The sequence below is a fragment of the Chrysemys picta genome, chromosome 3 (assembly GCF_011386835.1).
Source record: "Chrysemys picta bellii isolate R12L10 chromosome 3, ASM1138683v2, whole genome shotgun sequence".
NCBI classification, from domain to species: Eukaryota; Metazoa; Chordata; order Testudines; family Emydidae; genus Chrysemys; species Chrysemys picta.
Genome location: NC_088793.1, coordinates 177,825,970 through 177,848,105, shown reverse-complemented (window position 1 = coordinate 177,848,105; position 22,136 = coordinate 177,825,970). Strand labels below are relative to the sequence as shown.

The 22,136-nt window shown below is 45.7% G+C and overlaps 1 protein-coding gene across 22 annotated transcripts in view; it reads left to right on the top strand.

The window, feature by feature from the left end:
* ACYP2 (acylphosphatase 2) overlaps positions 1–22,136 on the top strand; it is a 219,599-nt gene that overhangs the window by 92,374 nt on the left and 105,089 nt on the right. For 12 of the 22 annotated variants that reach the window (XR_010600233.1, XR_010600232.1, XM_065590701.1 and 9 more), the window contains one exon: positions 261–370. Coding sequence is in view for 19 of the 22 variants with exons in the window: in XM_065590701.1 (XP_065446773.1) it covers positions 261–370 (110 nt within the window). In the remaining 3 variants the exon portion in view is untranslated. Of the gene's footprint in view, positions 1–260; positions 371–1,733; positions 1,914–10,837; positions 10,944–17,063; positions 19,149–22,136 lie in introns of those variants that run through there. The other 10 variants (XM_065590700.1, XM_024109673.3, XM_024109672.3 and 7 more) reach the window with 4 other exon arrangements.

The following is a 22,136-nucleotide window of genomic DNA, read 5'->3' as shown; positions in this document are numbered from 1 at the left end:
ACACTAATAAGCACAAGTGGGATAAGTCTCACTTTCTTGTTGAAAAATTGGCTGCTTCTGCTGCAAGTCCAGAACCGGCAGGAAAATCCTGGTGTTTTGGTAGGTGCATTAATATCTACAGATACTTTTTAGGAAGAGTAGGTTTTAAGAAAGTTGTAGAAATGAAACTGGGGCTTTAAGATTACTGATGCACAATCTGTGTGTGTCATAACTGCTGGTACTGAATATACTATATGTATTTTTTTTTTTTTCCAAATCAGTACACAGAAGATGAAGCTAGGAAAATGGGAGTAGTTGGCTGGGTTAAAAATACCAGACAAGGGACTGTTACTGGCCAAGTTCAGGGCCCAGAAGATAAAGTAAATGCAATGTAAGTACTTTTGTGTCAATGTGTGTTAGCCTCATTAACCTGTCCAATTTGTTAAAATGATTCTGAAGAGAATGTAAAATTAGATTTAGATATCAGTGACTTACTGTAAAAAAAAAAAAAAAAAAAAAAAAAAAAAAGGTTGTTAGAAACATGCCATCTTGACTCCTGAGCAATAGTTAGCCTTCTGGTGTATGGGAGAACTGGGAAGAGGAGCAAAAAGGAATATTAAAAAATAGGAAAACAAAAAAGAGACTATGAAGTGAAAAACCACAAAATTAGAAGGAGGAAAACAGAATAGACAATAGGATTACAAAGAAGGACATGGACAATATAAAGAGAAGACCACCAATTGTGCCAGGACATAGGATAAGGGAAAATGGTGTGGTGATGGGGAGGAATGTGTCTGCCTACCTGTCTACTGTAAGTAGGGGCTTCCCCTACTACAACAACAACAACAACAACAACAAAATTTGGAATCACTGCTGTAATGTAGTAGTATTTTCCATTGGTCTTCTGTGAGCTAGTATCCTAAATGATACAATTTTTACCAAGATGTCTGCCTCCAGCACTAAGCTCTGAGATAATATTTTAAACTTAAAACTTTTAAAAAAAAATTAAAACTGTTTGTTCTTGGTGACAAGTGCTAATCCTGTCAGCTTTCATACTGCTTGGGTGAGTAAAATACTTACTTTTCCTCTGATTCTTAAATCATAAATTATTATGAACAGAGTAGTAGATTGCCTAATCTCAGTATACAAACATTTCTGACCTGTTTTTCAAGGGCTTTAGTGCCTCCGTAAGTTGTAGCAGAAAGAATAGTCCTCGTGTCAGAGACTTGCCTTTTGTTGTCCACATGGAAATCCATTCAGATTTGGTTGAATTATAAAATGTCAAATTTGCAATCTATATTATGCCCAGCAGAGGTTTCTGCTAAAACTTTTCAAGATACCACATGTACTGGACATGCTCCCCAGTGTCTCTTTTTAGCATGGCACATATGTATCTCCAGATGGGAACTAGACAACATAGATCCTCCTCCTTGTCCCACTTGCCCTATCAAAATACACATTGGGCTAGGGGCATTTGCACCAGACTAGGATCAATGAGGCCTTACACTCATGTTTTCTAACTGCTGTTGGTAATTCAGTTCCTTTACAATATTTGTTACTGAGCGAAGCCTCATACCACCCTGAGAAGCAACAGCAGCTGGAAATAGAATATGGCAGACAAAAGTCTTATTTCATTAGCCATACTGCCTCTTTTTAAGAACCTCCCAAATCTGTGTCTGATTATGCTGTAGGTAAAATGAGGCTACTCATGCATATGTAATCGTTGTTTCAGTATGTTGTGCATTCCCTAATAGGTGGTCCACAAATGATTACAGCCTACTCCTGCTGTCCATTATTGGAGTTACTCGTTTCACTGTAGTGAGTGCCGACTATGCTGCAGTGCTGGAGGTCCAGAGTTCAAACCCTGATGATGATGATGCATTGGGAGTGGATGAGTTACAGTTGCACATAATAGAATTTGCTTACCTCACACAGTTAAGTGACACTATTGTAATACCAAAATATAATAGTGCTTACTGCCCTCTACTGCAATTGGGTTCCTATTGTGATGGGCACTCTACAAAAACATAGTAAGAGAGATTCCCTATGCAGAAGAGTTTACAATCAAACTAAGACAGACAGATGAAGTAATTTGCCTAAGGTCATATAGCAGATAAGTGACAGAATCCAGATCTTCTAAGTCCCACACCCTATCCCCTGGGCTATACTAACATCGCTACAGTTTTGTGGAGTTTTGGAGTGTTTTCACTTGTCAAATGTGAGATGTGACAGATGATACTGGTGTTGAGTTTAGTGATGGAAAACAAACCAAAAGAAGTCAGGTGTGTGTGTGTGTGTGTGTGTGTGTGTGTGTGTGTGTGTGTGTGTGTGTGTGTGTAATGGCAGTTGCTTGGTACAAAGGAAAAGGGAAGATGTGTTAGGCAAGTACAATGACTTAACAAAAGGCACAGTCATGAATGGGAGAAAAAAGACTGAAGGGGGTGTCCAGAAATTGATGTTCATTATTGATGATCAAAATTTTCTCAGAATGTTCTGGCATTTAAAACTAAACTGAGGAACATGTGTTTGCTGCAGCTCAATAGAAATGACTGTCTCTGTTACTCTCAACCCGTGTGGCAAGGCGACGTCTCGCTGGTGCAGCGCCTCCTGCTGGTTGTCTCAGGAATTAGCTCTCCAGCATCCAGAGTGCCCTCTGCAGGCCGGTGTCCCTCCCGGACCTTGGTGCCCCTCTACATCAGGGTTCTGCCCCTGGCAGTAACCCACAATCTGGGTCTCCCCACTCTGGGGAACCTCCCATCCTCTATCCCCACCTTGCCTCAGTGGCTACCGCCAGTCACCATCTAGCCCCAACTCCCTGGGGCAGACTGCAGTCTACAAACCACTCATTGTCGGCAAGGGGGTTTGGACCAGCTGCCTCTGCCTATTCCTGGGCTGCAACCCTAGTATCCGCTTGTGGGCCCTTAACTTGGCCTGCAGCCTGGGGCTTTGCTAGACTGGAGCTCCCCAGCTCCCTCTGCCCTTCCCTAGCACTGCTCCACTTCGGATACCTTCCTCAGCTTCCCAGGCAGCCAGATCCTTCTCTCTCAGGAGTGAGAGAAAGAGTGTGTGTCTGTCTTAGCCTCTGGCCCTCAGCCCTCTTATAGAGCCAGCTGTGGCCTGATTGGGGCATGGCTGCTTCCCCCAATCACCCTGGCTTTTCCCCACTGCAGCCCTCTCCCAGGGCTGTTTTATGCCCTTCAGGGCAGCAGCAGGGTAACCACCCCGCTACACCCTGGTTTAGGCAAGACGTAAAGGAACAGGTTTTTAAAAAGAGATTTTTTTGCCACAGAAACTGTCACTTCTGTCACATGTTCCTTTTAATTCAGACACACCCTTGCTTCTTAAACAAGATTACCTTCCCCAAAGAGAAGCAGGTGATAACTCTCAAATTGGAAGATGAGGAAACTGGGCAAAGTGACTCCAAAAAGTGTTTGCTAGCTTATTACAGAGTACTACCTACTGTAGATGTGTTTCCTATGAAACACATCAGGTGGGTGGCAAGCTTCTTATTTTCCAGATGTGTGTGACAATATGCCACAACATATTCCTAGTCCATCACATATTTTGGATAGGGAATTTCCATTCCAATGTTTTAACTCATACTTGCTATTGTGAAACATTTAAAAGAAAACTACCTGTTTTGCTCATTCCAGAAATGTGAAGTTATTAAAGATTAAGCCAAATTATTTGTCATAGTTATTACTTAATTTATTCCACTTTCAGAGGCTTTCCTAATACACACAGTTAATATCTACAGTTTTATATCTGTCCCTTTATGCAAGGCAGTGTCATGCCAGTGGAGTTGAAATTTTTTGTGGAAACTGCTATAATACACTTAACAACAAATGATATAATGCAGCTCTGATGGTATCATATGAGCTTCCGAGGTAAAGCTTATTACAGTAACTGTAGCTTGTTTTAGTTATGAGGCATTACAAAAGTCTAATAGCAGTACATGATTGTACATACTTTATTTGCTGTAGCACCAAATCACCATAGGCAAAGTTGACGACATAGAGCTTGCCTATACACAAGTTGTACCACATAGAGGGGGAATAAGCTATACCAAAGTAAGTCACCTTTATGTTAAAACTGCATCCACACTAGAGATTTTACTGGTATAATCATGCCCAAAAGAGCTATGGTTGAAAAACTGTGTAGGCCTAGCCATAGCTTCATACTTAATCCTACAGAAGCACAGACATTTCAATTTTAGATTTTTATGTGCATTTCATTGTTATTAGTAATTTTTTAATGGCAGGAGCAGAGCCACCCAGAGGAGGGAGGCAATTTGGGCAGTTTGCCCTGGGTCCCACAGGGGCCCCCACGAGAATATAGTATTCTATAGTATTGCGCTTTTTTATTGAAGGGGGGGCCCCTGAAATTGCTTTGCCCCAGGCCCCCTGAATCCTCTGGGCGGCCCTGGGCAGGAGTATCACAACCTAAAAAAGTAGATACTTCTATAAATCATGGACTGTTGTGGAACCATTTTAGTAGATTGTGATTGTGTACTTTAGGAAATATTTTGCATGGTTTTATGACACTATAGCATATAACAACCATTGTTTCATTGGAAAGATTTGTGTAAGAAAGTACTCTGGGTTGGGTGCATTATAGTGTAATGTTACTTATTAGGTAATTTGTAAATAAGTAACTATACTGTATATATGCAGTAGTAGTTTTATCTGGTACTTATATTTTTAATGTATTTAAATTAGGAGTATGTAGTGTAAATTTTTTTATTTTTATATATATATATATATATTATAGCCATATTGGATTTTGTATTTAACTCACAGATGTATACAAGGTACTCTGCCCTTTAGTTGCTTTTTAAACCACTTGACCTTGACCTTATTTTCCTTTGATTAAATATCCAAATCACTAGTTGATGTTATGGAATAACAAGGTTACATTTCTTGTTTTATCTTGGATATTTTTGAGATACAAAGATAAAAACACTTTTTTTATTTGGTAAGCTGGTAGTTGTGGAGGTTTGTTCACTTCCTATAATTTAAAACCTTTGTACTTTTCCTAAACTTAAAAAAAAAAAAAAAAAAAAAGCATAGCGGCTCAGCCTATATCAATTTTTAGCCTAAAGCAATTGGTTAAATTTTTTATATGTCCTTGAAGAATCATGATATTTTAAAAATGGAACATTGGCAAACCCTTATCTGTTATGAATGTATTTTTTAATTCTTGTGAAATAGTTCTGTGAAGAAATAGGCTGAGGAACTTTCTAGGTTGCTTTTTGAACTCATATTTTTTAAAAATGGTTTTCATACAATATGTATGATAAGAAATCAAAACATATAAACCTAGATTTCAAAAAAGGGCCTGCAGCGTTTACCATCAGGAAATGAAAACTTCAAATGCTGCGATGTCTTTAAAAACATGGGTGTGGTTTTCCTTAGTGATGGAAATCTGGAATACAGCAGTGGCTGTCATCATTAGGAGGGCTGCCTGGAAGCACAGAAGTCCATTTCAGTTGTTCCCAGGCCAGCTTTCAGGGGCATTTTGCATTTGTGTTGTGTTTTCTTTTTCTCCTTCATTGACTCATTCTTGTAATAAAGATGATTGATGGTGAAAGCTTTCTTTTGCAAATTGCATTACATGTAGCCAATTTGGAATGCAGTTTGACATTTTCTTTTATATGAATAGTTTCAAAACTATTGTTTTGTTAAAGTTAAATCTACTTTTTGAAAAATAAAAAAACGGAAAAATAATGTTGGTTTTCCTGATAAACCATTTAAAAGTTGCATCTTTAGGAATTTATGTATGATTAACTAATATGACTGCATTATGCACAGTAACTATGGTCTTTGTCCTGGTGATTTAATGTCAAGTTGATTTTGGGGGGGGGGGGGGAGGGAGTTGCAAGATGAATTAACAAAACCAGACAGGGATTGTCCACACCCATATTAGATATTTGTTTAACAGATGAACTTTGCACTTATTTTCATTAATAGTTTTGTTAGATTAAATGTTATAATTAAAATTAATATTTAAGGGATGATCGTATAGCTAACGCAGTGCTCTGCACTACTATGCAAGAGGCCTGGGTTTCATTTCCATTCATAGGGACAGATTCTCTTTTCACATAAACTGATGTAAATTGGTAGTATCTCCACTGAGAAGAAATACTCTAAAATTTACATACTGGTGTAACTGCAAGCATAATTTGGCCCCTGATTATCTTCTATCCTGTCACTGCTAGTGATTCTGGGAATGCATGTTCACACTTCTGGCACTTGCAGCGCTATTCAGAGCGGTGTACTCTGGGCAGATATCCCACAGAGCACCTCTTTCTCTTTTGCTGCCAAAACTTGTGAGACGGCGGAGGGGGTTGCGGGGCATCCTGGGTCCAGTCCCAATGCCCCGTGATGCATTGCTTCACATCCCAGCAATCCCTGTGCTTCCGTCCGCATTTGGCGCCATCTTTCAACAGTTTGTATACTGCGCGCCCTGCCTCTTTCAGGCTGCAAGAATGGATCCCAAACTGCTAACGAGTATGCTGCTCGCTCTGACCAACATGTCATGAGTGGCAGTGGAGCTGTTCCTTAACTACAAAGGCAAGAGGAGTGCAACATTGATCTCGCCATGCGTAGTAGCTATGACACGACATTGCTTGTGGCATTCACGGAGGTGCTGACCACAGTGGAATGCCACTTTTGGGCTCAGGAAACAAGCACTGAGTGGTGGGATCACATCATGATGTACGTCTGGGATGACGAGCAGTGGCTGCAGAACTTTCGCATGAGGAAAGCCACATTCATGGGACTGTGTGATGAGCTCGCCCCAGCCCTGCGGCGCAAGGACAGGAGAATGAGAGCTGCCCTGTCACTGGAGAAGTGTGTGGCAATAGCACTGTGGAAGCTGGCTACTCCAGACTGCTACCGCTCAGTCGCTAACCAGTTCGGAGTGGGAAAGTCTACCTTTGGAGTTGTGTTGATGGAAGTGTGCAGGGCCATTAATCGCATCCTGCTCCAAAAGACTGTGACTCTGGGCAATGTGCTTGACATTGTGAATGGCTTTGCACAAATGGGCTTCGCCAAATGTGGAGGGGCGATAGATGGCATGCATATTCCAATTCTGGCACCAGACCTTCTGCCACCCGCTACATTAATCGCAAGGAGTATTTCTCAGTGGTTCTCCAGGCACTTGTGGATCACCATGGGCGTTTTATAGACCTTAACGCAGGCTGGTCCGGAAAGGTGCATGACACACACATCTTTTGGAACGCTGGCCTGTTCAAGAAGCTGCAAGCAGGGACTTTCTTCCCAGACCAGAAGATCACCATAGGGGAAGTCAAAATGCCCATTGTGATCCTGGGAGACCCTGCCTACTCCTTAATGCTGTGGCTCATGAAGCTGTACACGGGGCAACTTGACAGCAGCAAGTAGGAGTTCAACAATAGGCTGAGCAAGTGCAGAATGACTGTGGAGTGTGCATTTGGCCGTTTAAAAGCCCACTGGCGCTGCCTCTATGGGAAGCTGGAGCTTGCCAATGACCATATTCCTATGCTTATAGCCACGTGCCATATGTTCCATAATATTTGTGAAGGGAAGGGGGAAAGCTTCACTCAGGGCTGAACTGCAGAGGCTCAGCGCCTGGAGGCTGACTTTCAACAGCCAGAGACCAGGGCTATTAGAGGGGCACAGCGCAGGGCCATAAGGATCAGGCAGCAATTTGAAGCTGAAAGCCACTAATATTTGTTGCTATGCTCAGGATTGCAGTGCTAGGAGGTGATTGGTGCACATGATGCAAGAGGGTCCTTGACATTATTATATGTTGCTTCGCAGTGCTCTTTTTGCTTTCACTTAATAGAATAAAGATTGCTTCCAAACAAACCCAATTCTTTTATTAAAAGACAACAACCGGAGGAGAGAGTCAAACGAAAAATTCATCAGCAGGGAGGGAAGGGAAGTTCTTAAGAGGAGGTCAGCTACAGATTTGTGTATGTCCAGGGATCATAATCAACCTTCTCCTTTCGAGTACAATGCACCCAGTGCTGTACTTCAGCAGGGCCAAACTGCTGAGGTCTGGGTGTTGAGTGCAGTGGGTAGTGAGAGTCCACAGTGCTGGACTGTGAGGAGGGAGGAGTGGAATGCTGCAGGTAGAGAGTGGAGCCAGGAGGTTGATAAGTGTGTTGGCGGTGTGTGTGGGACGTATGGGAAAGTTTTGCGACAGCAGCTGTAGGGGAGGGTGGGCACGGAGCTGCTCAGTTTGAAGAGCTAATATGGCCTGGAGCATGTCCACTTGGCACTCCATAACTGTTAGGAGCTGCTCCGTGGCTTCTTTCTGGTGTGCCGCGTTCTCCTTTCGGTCCTTCTTCTTGCTGTCCCACCACTCCTTCAATTCCTGTTTCTCAGTGGCCGAGTGCATCATAACCTCACGCAGAAAGTCCTCCTTAGTTCTTCTTGGATGTTTTCCAATTCTGCGCAGCCGTTCTGCCGCCGATAAGAGGCTGGGCTCCCAAGATCATCTCTGAAGTGTAAATGCAACATTTTACAGAAGCAGTATTGTTTGCAACACAGACAACAGTGATTCAGTGTTTTAAAACACAGCCAGTACTCTCAGACCTGTCACTAACTGGCTGACCCCAGGCAAGCGCACATGAGCCATAAGACCCCCAAAATAGTGAGTAGCCGCAGGGGCAGGGTAAATCACTCTTCCCAGACCCTACCGTACACTTGGCATGTGGCCTTTGGGCAGAGCTAGCACTTTAGGGTGGGCCTGATAATTTCTGTCCCCACACTGCCCACAGGAGGTGATCATTATGGAAGATATCTCGCTGCCGAGGGTGAGCAGGGAATCAAGGGAGGGTCTTCTCCAAGCCTGCAGTTTCTGCTCAGCTAGCCTGTGTGCAGCAATGGTTTCCCCCTCCCCCCCCCTTCCTGTCACCGCAAAGTGGCGTGGGAAAGTTACCGTTAATGGGGCAAGAAACAAAGCAGCTCTGCCGAGGAACCTGTGGCAGCGGATTGCCCAGTATCTCCACGAGAGTTTCCTGGAGATCTCTGAGGGAGATTCCTGTGAGGTGAGGTGAGGGAGTCTATCAACAGCTTGTTCCTCTGCTCAGACTAGGCATGCGGTGGGAGACAAGCCTGCTTCCTGCAACCCTCTTGCCCCCAACAACACCCACACCACCCTGGGACTTGAACCTAGTATTATGCTGCCTTACTGGGCCTCTGTTTGAACCTTTAGCGACATGTTCTCTGACACGCCTATCAATAAAGGTAACATTCTTAATGGCAATCACATCAGTCTGTCATGTGGGTGAGCTAGGGGCCCTCATGGCACACCCACCCTATACCAACTTTTTTTCAAGGACAAGGTCACCTAAAACCTCATCCAAAATTCTTACCTAAAATATCTAGTCTTTCCACATAAATCAGCCAATCCATCTCCCCTCATTCTTCCCCAAACCACACAAGAGTACACACAATTCAGTACTACGCACTCTTGACATCAGGCGCGTGCTAGCATTTTACCTCTCTGAGGCTTTTCATTTTCACTGCGGAACATTCTAAAGGCTCCGCTATCTCTACACAAAGACTATCAAAATGGATCTTCAGGTGCATTCACCTCTGCTATCAACAAAAGAGCCTCAAACCCCCATTGAAGATCAGAACTCACTCTACCTGATCGCTTTCAACTTCAGTAGCCTTGCTAAACAACATACTGATCATGGACATATATAGAGCAGCCACTTGGGGTTCTGCACACACATTTACGAAACTCTATGCAAATGACCAGAGCTCAAGATCAGATGCATTGTTAGGTATAACAGTGATATCATCACTTGCTCAAGGAACTCGGAAGCCCCTTCTGTCCAACCTGGGGCACTGCTCTACAATCTCCTGAAGTGGAGCACCCACTTGAAGAAGAGGTTACTCACCCTGTGAGGTAACTGAGTTTCTTTGAGATGTGTGTCCTTGTGGGTGCTCCACTATCCATCCTCCTCCTCTCTACTTGGAGTTCAATTTTCAGACTCTCCAGTAGAGAAGGAACTGGGGCAAGGGGGGGTCAAGTTGTGCATGCTGGATGAAACCCCAATGGTGCCATGAAACAGGGAGAGCATATGCATGACCCAAACGGACACTGCTGCTAAAATTCTCAGATCAAAGGCTTAAGGACGCACCATCAACTGAAGTGGAGCACCCAGGGGAACACATTTCTGGAAGAACCTCAGTTACTGCACAGGGTGAGTAACCTTTTCTTCTGCAGTGGCTAGTACATGTGGTAGATCAAACCTAAACATAATATTTCTATAGTAAGGACACTAAATAATGGAAATAGGAGTAATTCCAGCAACAACTTGTTCATGAAACTTAAATAACTTAGTAATTTTTCAGTTCTATATTTCGTATTTGCAGAGTGCTGTATGTTTATGTGGCACTTCCTCAAAATTCATAAAAAAAGAAGGTCTTTGTGCTCAGGAATTATAATATGCTTCAAAGAGAATACATGGGTTAATATAAAAGCAAGCAGGCACAAGAGAGGCATTTTAAAGCAATCTGCCTAATAGGTGGTGGTATGGTCCACATTTGCGTACTTCATATATTGAAAAAATGTATAGTCTCATTATAAACCTTTTCATAATTCTTAGTTCTATTACCTCAGCCCAATATTTTAAAACATAGGTGCTTTAAAGTTATGTTTTGGCTCTTAAATAAGTGGCCTGATTTTTTTCAGAGGTGCGGCACCTGTAGTTTCCATTCCATAAGATTTTTCAGACTTAAAATTGGTGAAATATTTGTTTTACTATTTCTTGTTTGTTTGACTGGTTTTGCTGCTACTGTGTTTTTTCTCCCAACTTCTTACTGTTTCCGTCTCTCTTATATTTTACAACTCTCAGGGTTTGTGCCTCAGTCTTTCAGGGGTATAAATAAAGGTTTCAAAAGAGCACTACTGAGCCACCAGTAGGACTGCTGAGCATACTTCATTACAAGTGACCTTCTAAGGTGAGGTAAACTGATGGGGCTGGATCCACAGGCTTGTGGGCCGTGTCAGTGACTGGCCCTCACGGCTGCCCTGTTTTCACTTTCTTCTAAGAGCAGTGCTTACATGCATTTGAAGAGCCATCTTTGTTCTTGGTTGGCTGTAAGAATAACTGAAAGTTCTAAAAATGTGTGGTGTACAAAATTTGTGCTCACTTACAGATTACACTTAAACAACTACCTCTGTATGCTTTGGTCATGCCATTTTCCTGCAGTCTCCATCACACACTCTTTTCTCCCTCCTCTGTATTAACTATTACTTAGCTAATTGTAGGAATAGATGATTGCTCACATGATGAGCACTCAGTTCTCAGCACTGTGTGGATGTCTCCTTGTACAAATGCTGCCAAATACTTTCTCCATGCTTCTTTCAGCAGTGTTCAACAGCATTCATGATCGAGTCTTTGCTGCCTAGTATAAATAATTGTCAGTTTTGTTAGGGTTACCATACGTCCGGATTTTCCCGGACATGTCCGGCTTTTTGGACTCCAAATCCCCGTCCGGGGGGAAATCCCAAAAAGCCGGACATGTCCGGGAAAATCGGACATGCGGTCGGTGGCTCGGGTGCCTGGCCGGGGGCTCGGGGGCCTGGCCGGCGGTGCCGGGCCGGGGGCTCGGCCGGCGGTGCTCGGGGGGGCCCGGGGCCGGGCGGCTCGGCCGGCGGCTCGGGTGCCGGGCCGGGGGCTCGGCCGGCGGTGCTCGGGGGGGGCCCGGGGCCGGGCGGCTCGGCCGGCGGTGCTCGGGGGGGGGGGGCCCGGGGCCGGGCGGCTCGGCCGGCGGCTCGGGTGCCGGGCCGGGGGCTCGGCCGGCGGTGCTCGGGGGGGGCCCGGGGCCGGGCGGCTCGGCCGGCGGTGCTCGGGGGGGGGGGGGCCCGGTGCCGGGCGGCTCGGCCGGCGGTGCTCGGGGGGGGGGGGGGGCCCGGGGCCGGGTGGCTCGGCCGGCGGTGCTCGGGGGGGGGGGGGGCCCGGTGCCGGGCGGCTCGGCCGGCGGTGCTCGGGGGGGGGGGGGGCGGGGCCGGGCGGCTCGGCCGGCGGCTCGGGTGCCGGGCCGGGGGCTCGGCCGGCGGTGCTCGGGGGGGGGGGGGCCCGGGGCCGGGCGGCTCGGGTGCCGGGTGCCGGGCCGGGGGCTCGGCCGGCGGTGCTGGGGGGGCCCGGTGCCGGACCGGGCCGGGGGGCTCGGCCGGCGGCTCGGGTGCCGGGCCGGGTGCCGGCGGTGCTCGGGGGGGCCCGGTGCCGGGCCGGGCCGGGGGGCTCGGCCGGCGGCTCGTGTGCCGGGTGCCAGTGGTGCTCGGGGGGGCCGGGTGCCGGGCCGGGAGCTCGGGGGACGGGCTGGGGACCTGCGGTGCCGGGGGTGGGCCGCGCCTCCTCCCCCCCCCTCACACACACACACACACACACACACACACACACACACACACACACACACACACACACACACCCCCTTACCTGCTTCAGGCTTCCCGCGACTCAAATGTTCGCGGGAAGCAGGGGAGGGGGCGGAGACTTTGGGGAGGGGGCGGGGCTGGGGCCCCTTTAAAGTGTCCTCCTTTTGGAGGCACTAAATATGGTAACCCTAGTTTTGTGGATTACAATATTTCAAAGAGCATAAAGTGTCTTGATACATTTTTATTAGAAAAGTTTTGTTTCAGGGCAGTCTGTCTCCTCCCTGTTAAACAGTCTTTACAGCATTGCATTTCCCTTTTTCCTTGGCAAAAGGAGGCAGACCAGATCTTTCCTCTGAGCCAGGGTTTAGGCCCACCCTCCCCAGGAAGGCCTCTTCAGAATTCTCTGCCTCAAATTCTGTGCAGATGGAAGATTCTGCATGTCCCTTTTTAATGGAGCCTTTCAGAGAATTCTGACAAGGTTTTAAACTTTTGGCTTTAAGGTTTTTTCTTCTAATTTCTATTACTTTCAGAAACTTTTCTTTTGGATTTCTGAAGAAGGTATATGGTGCAGTACCCTCTTTCCCCCTTTCTCTGCAGAGATGGCAAGCAGAGACAGCCTGAAGTGGAAAGGCAAGAAATGTGTCCTCTTCCTCCACATCAGCTGTTCCTGACTGTCATATAAGCAAGGGTTACATCAGGATGGCTGAGCAGGCTGCAGAGATGCTCCCCTCAGCAAGGCCAGGTTGAAAAATACTGGCATGGCTCCTCTGCATTTTTATCTCCACAAGGCTTTTGACCCAAAATATTGAATCTGCATTTCTTGCCTATTAGACAAATGTCATACATTTTCTTTCTGATTTAATCACTTTTTTTGCTTTAAACATTGTTAATCTTTAGCCAAATGTTTATCCTTCAATATTGACCCTTATTGATCCAGTGGAGTTAACTCTTTAAATAAGTGTCTTTTATGACTCCTATAATTTTTTTTTTATTAGATACAGTTTAAGGCCATGATCCAAAGCCCATGGAGGTCTAAGAAAATATTCCCATTGACTTCAGTGGGCTTTGGTTCAGCCCCAAAATCTTGAGTTCCACCATACAGTAATACAGGAGGAGGAATGTAATTACGTACATAGTCACTTTTCTAGATAATGACCTTCTGTGTACTTCATTCAGCCTAATATAAGTAGACTTATTTTTTCTTTGTTTTATTTTGTTATACTGTTCACTACTTTCCCATAGAGACTCAAGTGTATTACAATGAATAGATTGTACCATCAGTATGAGTCTTAGTAGAATGAGTTTTTTGTGATTTTCCCCTCTGAATATGAAATTAATATTTTTGGAACTCTGTTCTCCAATATACTATCTTCCATTTAATTCGTATGTCGATCTAGGACAGGAAGTGAGGGATGACTGATGAAACTTTATTAAATTTTACAAGGAGCTCTGGTTTCTGATTTCCCCAGGAGAATGATAGGAGTGCTCTGCAAGCCTTGTGCTCAGTCCTTGTGGGGATGGAGCATCTTGCAGTTCTCTTTAGCTTTCTCTGGTGAAATTTAGGTTGTGTCTCTGAATGTTTCATTCAGCCTCCCAACCTGGAAAAAATTATTAGGTTTTTTAGAACTCTAGAGGCCCCCAGAGGATCTAGTCATAACAAGAATAAATCTCTTTATGCACGTCCTCCCTCAGTCTTAGTTACAGTTGATTGTAGTTCAACAGAGATGTATACATCTAAGAAAAACATTAAAATACAAACATCACTAAGTAGAAAGGTATGACAGCATATGGCACAAGGAGGAGGTTTGGGAGTTGTCATAAGTGTTGGAATCTTTATTCCAGTCTGGTGCTGCAAAGGAAGTAGACCGAATGCTGAGTAACATTGCTTTGGGAAATGAAGTACAATAAATCAAACCAAGTATAATTGCTGTTGTGCAAGACTGATCAGAAACACAATTCTTTGGTAAAGAGGTTAGATTTCTACCAATTCCATTTAAATTATGTAATATTTTTATATAAATTATGATCCATCTCTTATAAATCCTAATCTCTGAAACAATCAGTTTTTGGGGTGCTAGTTCACTTTAAGTGCTCTGCTCTCTTTGAAGCATATGAGCAGAGTAGGTAAGAGAACCAGTTAGAGGGACTAAACTAGTAGATTCTGCAATGTGAGAGCAGCATAAGCAATGTTCCTAACCCATAGTGTAGAGGATGAAATGGTGATAACAGAGAGAGAGGAAAATGAAGGGAAGGCACCTCAGAGAAATCTGTTTATGTGGGTGAAGACTAAGCAGAAAAGAAAGGGAGAATAGTAGGAACACAGTGTGTTGAGGAAATGATTGATGGTCAGACAGCAAAAGGCCGAAAGAAATGAGAAGAGGAGACAGGGAGGCAGGAGGAAAATAGAAAAAGCAAGATGAAATGAGCAAAAAGAGAATGGGATGAGAGCTCAGACAAGAGACTAAGTGGAAGAGGATAAACAGAGGGAAGAAAGCAAAAAGGGGCAGAGGTGAGGGAGTTCAACCAGGCAAGCTGAGAACTTGACACTTAGGGCTAGTCTACACTGGCAACACTAAAGCTCTGCCACAGCAGCGCTTTAACATGGCTTGTGTGGTCATGGCGCAGCTCTCCCAGCACTCTCAAAAAACAGAACAGGAAAGTTCATATAAAGAAACAGACTTTGAGACCAATGTGACAAATGGTTGCTCCTGCACAATGGCACTTTTCATGGGTGTAACTGCTTGCAGGATCAGGCCCTTTAGTAGAACTAAGTGAAAATAATTAACTGTTTTTTCAGGTCCCCATTACTACAAATACTTGTGCATGTGCTTAATTTTAAGCATGTGAGAAGACCCAGGGTATTCAGTTGGACTATTCATTTGCTTAAAGTTTAATATATGTGTTTAAATCTTAGCAGGATTAGGGCTTTAGGGCTAAATTCCTCCCTGTTTTACACCCTGTGGGTGAAATTCTGGCCTTATTGAAATCTATGGTGAAATTCCCAGGATTTTGCCCTGCATATCTTTGCTGAAATCTGTGGGATTAGCAGGGTGTGAATGAGGGCAGGATTTTACCCTTCATGCATTATTGTAGTTTGATCTGTGTTTATTTTCTGAGAATTAATTTTTAAAAAATTCTCAGAAGAAAAGGATTAAGTAATTTCTATATTACAGGGTAGTCTTTCAAAATGTATTTTAAAAATATATTTTAATTTAAGTGGAAAACCTTATGAACCATTTCCAGAGGGTAATATGTCAAAAAGTTATATCATTGGGTTAAATATTTGTGCAAAGTATCCTTGAAAATAAATATTTTTATTTATGTTTATTAGGTAACAGCATTTTGTATGATATAAAAAGCATCTTTGTTTAACACTAGCATTTATTGTAGCTATAGGTGCATTGGCAATTTTATAGGAGTCTTGTACATAAGACCCTGCTAATGGTATGTTGGTTCTTTTATTTAATAACGCCTACTTTTTAAACTCTAGGTGGAGCTGTTTGTTTTGTAGATATTTGTACTTTTTAACTGTTCATGCCTCATTTGAAATCCTGTAAGGCTATTTTTAGACTATTCTGTAGAATCCCTTCTGTTAGTTAGGGGCTTTCCCCCCCACAGTAATCCTGTTTTCCCATGATATTACATGTCCACATGGACAGCATACCATTACCCTTAGTCACAAAAAGCTTCATTTTACAGAGTTTTCATCTGTCATTGAGCCTGTGAATCAAGAATAGTAAGGTCACTTTCAAAGCCAAGTTAGACCTATAACAGTGAATAACTGAGACGCAGTTTTAAAATAGATTGAAGGATTTCCTACCAGTCCAAAATATGTTACTTTAAAAAATGAAATAAAAACATCTATTGTTCCCATTGCATAAAAGAGGACTGTATAAACACAATATTTTTCCCTACAGAATCTTGTGATCCTTCTCCTTTATTCATAAAATGAAGCTAAAGTCTTTATAGACACTGTAGTTGTTGCCATAGCAACTTACAGCGACAGAATAGTTATTCTTTTTCTTAGTGGATTTTTTCAAGTTTGAATTATAACATTACTCATTAGCAATTATTAATTTACAAAAAGGAGTAAAAATTAGTGTATGTGGATGGCTAAATTTAGAATTTATTAAAAATTATGGTGCCTTGTTAAAGGAATTGACATGCTCCTAAGAAATAATACCTGATGTAAAGTTTTAAATAGCAACTACCATTAGTAAATAACAATGGTATTTAAATATTTTTCCTTCCTTTGTAGAGGGGAGAGTGTTGTATACTATTCCCCGTCCTGGAACGATGAATGTTTTTTTAATAGATAAAAATGGTGTAAACTGAATTCACAATTATTTTTAATATTTGAAGTTTTCAGTAAAAATACCAATGACTATTAAGAAGAGAGAAAATCAGATATACACATAATACAAACAACACAAGAGCTACTTAGGTAAAATTTCAGTATGTGCTCTTATCAAGAGTGTCTAGATTTTTTTTTACATTACAATAACAAAAAATGGGGAAGGAGGGTTCAGGGGAAGATAAATGTTTGTTCCCATTCTGTCTTTAGTTAGCTAAATATGAGTTAGTCAACTTAGATGTCAGGTGTTTGGAGTTCAGGGAAGTATTGGAATGTTGACAGTATTCCATAGATGCATTCCACAGATTCCAGGTAACAAAGTGCTATTTATCGTTTTGTCATTTAGAGTAAATCCTTTCTTCCAAAAAATAAGACTTTTGATATCTTGAAAGCCATGCCTACTTTTCAAGGTATGTTTTTACCATATTAACACTTTGAATACATTCCCAAACAATAGCCAGAGTAGTCTGAAATAGATCTGAGTGTTGGTTGAAAGCTATTGGTTATGGTTTTATGACGTGCCATACTTAAGCCATGAATGAGTTTCATCACCGTGTGCAAAATATTGAGTAAATAGTTGAAATCTAATCTCCAAATGTATGTAATATTAATTTTCCTAAGTAAGGCAACATCTCCGGTATTAATTCAGACTCGTATTCCTCATTTGTTTTAGTTGGAGGTGTGAAATAAAGTGAATGGAAATTCCAATCTATATTTTGAGGACATTTAGGGCATGGCTACACTTGCAGATGTAGAGCGCTTTGAGTTAAACCAGCCTTGAGAGAGCGCAGTAGGGAAAGCGCTGCGGTCTGTCCACACTGACAGCTGCAAGCGCACTGGTGTGGCCACATTTGTGGCACTTGCAGCAGCATTGGGAGCGGTGCATTGTGGGCAGCTATCCCACAGAGCATCTCTTCCCATTCTGGCTTGGGGGTGGGGGTGCGAGGCATTCTGGGTCCTGTCCCAATGCCCTGTGATGCATCGTTTCACATCCCAGCAATTCCTGTGCTTCCGTCCACATTTGGCACCATCTTTCAATGTTTTTTATACTGTGCATTCTGTCTTCCTGTTCGGTCTGTGGGAATGGAACCCGAACTGCTGAGGAATATGCTGACGAGTCTCGCCAGCACATCGTGTTTGGCAGTTGAGTTACTCCTTAAGATCCAAACTGACAGTGAGGAGTCCGACAATATCGACTCTAGTAATGCGACATACGACACAAGATTGCTTGTAGCATTCACAGACATGCTCACCACCGTGGAAAGCCGCTTTTGGCTTGGGAAACAAGCACTAAGTGGTGGGATCACAAAGCTGCAGAACTTTCGGGTGAAAAAAGCCACTTTCATGGGACTATGTGATGAATTTGCCCCCACCCTGCGGCACAAGGACATGAGCTTGAGAGCTGCCCTGAGAAGAAGCGGAGAAGCGGGTGGCTATTGCAATCTGGAAGCTGGCAACTCCAGACAGCTACCAATTGGTTGCTAACCAGTTTGGAGTGGGGAAAGTCGACTGTTGGAATCGTGTTGATGCAAGTTTGCAGGGCCATTAATCGCATCCTGGTCAGAAAAACCATGACTCTGGGTAACATGCATAACATTGTGACTGGCTTTGCACAAATGGGTTTCTCTAACTGCAGAAGGGAGATAGATGAGATGCATATTCCAATTCTGCCACCAGCCCACCTAGCCTCTGAGTACATTAATCAGAAGGGGTATTTCTCTATGGTTCCCCAGGCACTGGTAGATCACCATGCATGTTTCACTTACATTAACGCAGGCTGGCCTGGAAAGGTGCATGACGCACGCATCTTTCGGAACACTGGCCTGTTCAGGAAGCTGCAAGCCAGGACTTTTCCCCAGACCAGAAGATCACCTTAAGAGAAGTCAAAATGCTCATTATGATCCTTGGAGATCCCGCTTACCCTTGAATGCCGTGGCTCATGAAACCCTACACAGGGAGCCTTGACAGCAGCAAGGAGCGGTTCAACAACAGGCTGAGCTGGTGTTGAATGACTGTGGAGTGTGCTTTTTGGCCGTTTAAAGGGCCGCTGGCGCTCTCTATATGGGAAGCTGGACCTGGCCAATGACCGCATCCCCGCGGTTATATTCCTTTGTGAAGGGAAGGGTGAAAGATTCACTCAGGCATGGAACTCGGAGTTTCAACACCTGGAGGCTGAATTTGAACAGCCAGAGAGCAGGGCTATTAGAGGGGGCCCAGCACGGGGCTGCAAGGATTAGGGATGCCTTGAGGGAGCAATTTGAGGCTGAAAGCCACCAGTAATATTTGGTGCCCTGCATGGGAGTGAAGTGCAGTGGTTCCAATGTTAGTAGAAATCTGTGTTTGCTATGCTGACTTGAAGTGCCTGTTGCTTTCCTGGGCTAAGGTATCTTTTACTTTATGCAATAATAAAGAATGTTTTCAAACCAAAAAATCCATTTATTGAAAAGAAACACAACTGCTTGTGTGCAGCAATGGTCCCCTCGCCCCTCACAGCACAGTGGCATGGACATGGTAGCCTGATGGGGACAAGGACCACAGTTAGGGTGAGCAGATCACTGACAGGAAATATCAGGATGCGGGGGAGGGTGGGGGGAGACAAGGGCGGAGGGGAAAAAAACCCCACCATCAAAAAAAAGCCGTTTTGCAGGTGCCGTGGGAATTAGCAGGCCCCGGCCGCGGCCACTGCCCCACTGCGCGCCCCCCCCCCCAGGGCCCCAGACACATGCGGCACATCCTGCCGCCCCGCAGGGAAGGAGCCGCTGGAGCAAGAGGCGCGGGGCTCTGGACCCCGGCAGTGGTGGGGGAGAGCGGCTCAGGGCTGCACGAATGGGCACGTAAAGTTTATCGGCTTAGGGGGGAGACCCTGGCCAGCTCCTTGCCCTGCCCTGTATGGGGGTAGCGTCCCTGCCCACGCCAGCATGTTCCACCGGCTGCTGCAGGCCAGGTAAGGAGCCAAGTCTCCCTCCCCCCCCCCCCCCCCCAATCTCAGCTCCTCAGCTGAGTGGCATTCCTCCTCCCTCCCAGGCTTGCAGCTGGAATACCGGCGCAAGCCTGGAGGGAGGGGGTGGTGGCCGCCTTCCAGTTCCAGGAGCTGGTGAGTACGAGCACCGGGTGGGTAAGGGGGGCTGGCAAGGGGGCTGCTCCCCCAGGAGGGTGACGGGGGGGGGGGGGGCTCAGCTGAGGAGCCAGGACGAGGGGGGGACTTGGCTCCTTACCTGGCCTGCGGCAGCCGGCGCAACATGGTGGCGCGGGGCAGGGACGCTACCCCCCTACAGGGGCGAGGAGCCGGTGTGACAACACCGGCCAGGGTCACCCTCAAGCCGATAAGACTTTACATGGCCACTCGTGCGGCTCCGAGCCGCTCTCCCCCGCCACTGCTGGGGTCCATAGCCCCATGTCTCCCTCCTGGGGGAGCAGCCCCCTTGCCTGCCTGGTGCCCGTACTCACCAGCTCCAGGAACTGGAAGCCTGACACCACTCCCTCCCTCCATGCTTGCGCCGCCATTACAGCAGCAAGCCTGGGAGGGAGGAGGAATGCCACATGCTTGGGGAGGAGGCAAGGCCAGGGCGGGGATTTGGGGAGGAAGCCAATGGGGGAAGGAGGGGGTGGAGTCAGGGGGAGAGAGCCCTTCCGAGAGGGCAAAATTGCTTGTTTGTCCAGTGTCCCGACCGCACATCGGTCGGGACCTGGGACAAACAAGCAAATATCGGGACAGTCTTGATAAAATCGGGACGTCTGGTCACCCTAACCACAGTGGCTCTCCCAAGAAACCTACACAAACACATTGCCCAAGTTCTGGATGAGACCTTTGAAGAGATCACTGAGACCGATTACCGTGATGTGAGAGAGCACGTCAATGCCCTATTTTGCATCTAGGCATGCATGCAGCCCTCACCCTCCTCGCCCCAAGAGCCCTCACCAAATAACTTTCTTCCCAAGTTAAAAGCCGCTTACTGGGCACCTCCTCTGGTGTTTGTCCTTCCCCAAGCACCGGCCACCGTGACTAGCTACCTTCCTCCTCGCTTGAGAACAGCTCCTGGCTGCATGTATCTAACGATGCCAGGGTGTCTTCCTCCACCTCAGCACCCTCGCTCCCGTTTTCCTCCTCCTCCTCCTCTTCCTCCTGCCTTGTTGAATTGGGCTCTGAAGTGTCCATGGTGGTACTCAGAGCGGAGGTGGGGTCGTCCCCAAGTATCGAGTCCAGCTCTTTGTAGAAACGGCAGGTTGTGGGGGCAGCACCAGAGTGGTGGTTTGCCTCGCGGGCTTTGCGGTAAGCATTCCGCAGCTCCTTCACTTTAACCCTGCACTGCAGTGCGTCCCGGTCATGGCCCCTTTCCATCATGTCCCTTGATATCCGTCAGAAGGTATCATAATTCCTACAGCTGGAGCGCAGCTACTGGACAGCTTCTTCCCCTAAAACACTGATGAGGTCCAGCACCTCACCATTGCTCCATACTGGGGATCGCCTGGCATGTGGAGGCATGGTCACCTGGAAAGATTCACTGAGCAAACAGGAAGGGGATTTTCAAAATTCCCAGAGCGCAGGGCAGTAGAGTTCAAAGTGATGACCAGAGTGGCTAGAACAGGCATTGTGGGACACTTCTGGAGGCCAATCAGAGTGCATTAACAGACCAGGACATCCACACTGGTGCCGCGGCACTCCAGCGGGGGCGCCTCAAACGTTATTCCACTTGCCGAGGTGGATTACTGGGAGCGCTCTAGCCACGGAATCAGAGCGCTCCACGTTCCTTGCCAGTGTGGATGCATCGTGAGTTAGAGTGCACAGGGCTGCTTTATTGCCCTCTAACTCTCAAGCCTAGCCATGCCCTTAGACATTTTTCTTAGTTTTAGAAGAGCTGTTTTTATCTTGAGCTCAGTTTAAAAACAGATAGTACTGGTCCTCTTCCCATAATCTGTCTAAGGTATTTTATAGACATCAGTTAAGTTTGCTATAGGCCTGAAGGCAGAAATGGGACTTTAAGAGGAATGTGTGTGGATAGGGGAGGGACTGAGATGAGTATAGGAAGGTTGTATCTTAGGGTACGTCTATACTACCCGCCGGATCAGTGGGTAGTGTTCGATGTATCGGGGATCGATTTATCACATCTCGTCTGGACACAATAAATCGAGCTGCAAATCGATGCCTGTACTCCACCTCGGCAGGAGGAGTAAGCGGAGTCGACGGGGGAGTCGCGGCAGTCGACTTACCTGGCTGTCCTCACGGCGGCAAGTCGAACTAAGATGCCTCAGTTGCGTATCTTAGTTTGAACCCACCCCCCGCCCCCTGCTAGTGTAGCCCAGGCCTTACATAGGGGAACACATGGAAGAAGGCTCAGAGGTGATTGTTCAGTAGTCAAGGTGTGATATAGAAAGGAACAGAATGATAGATTTGGTTCTGAGGTTGGAGAGAAAAGGGTGG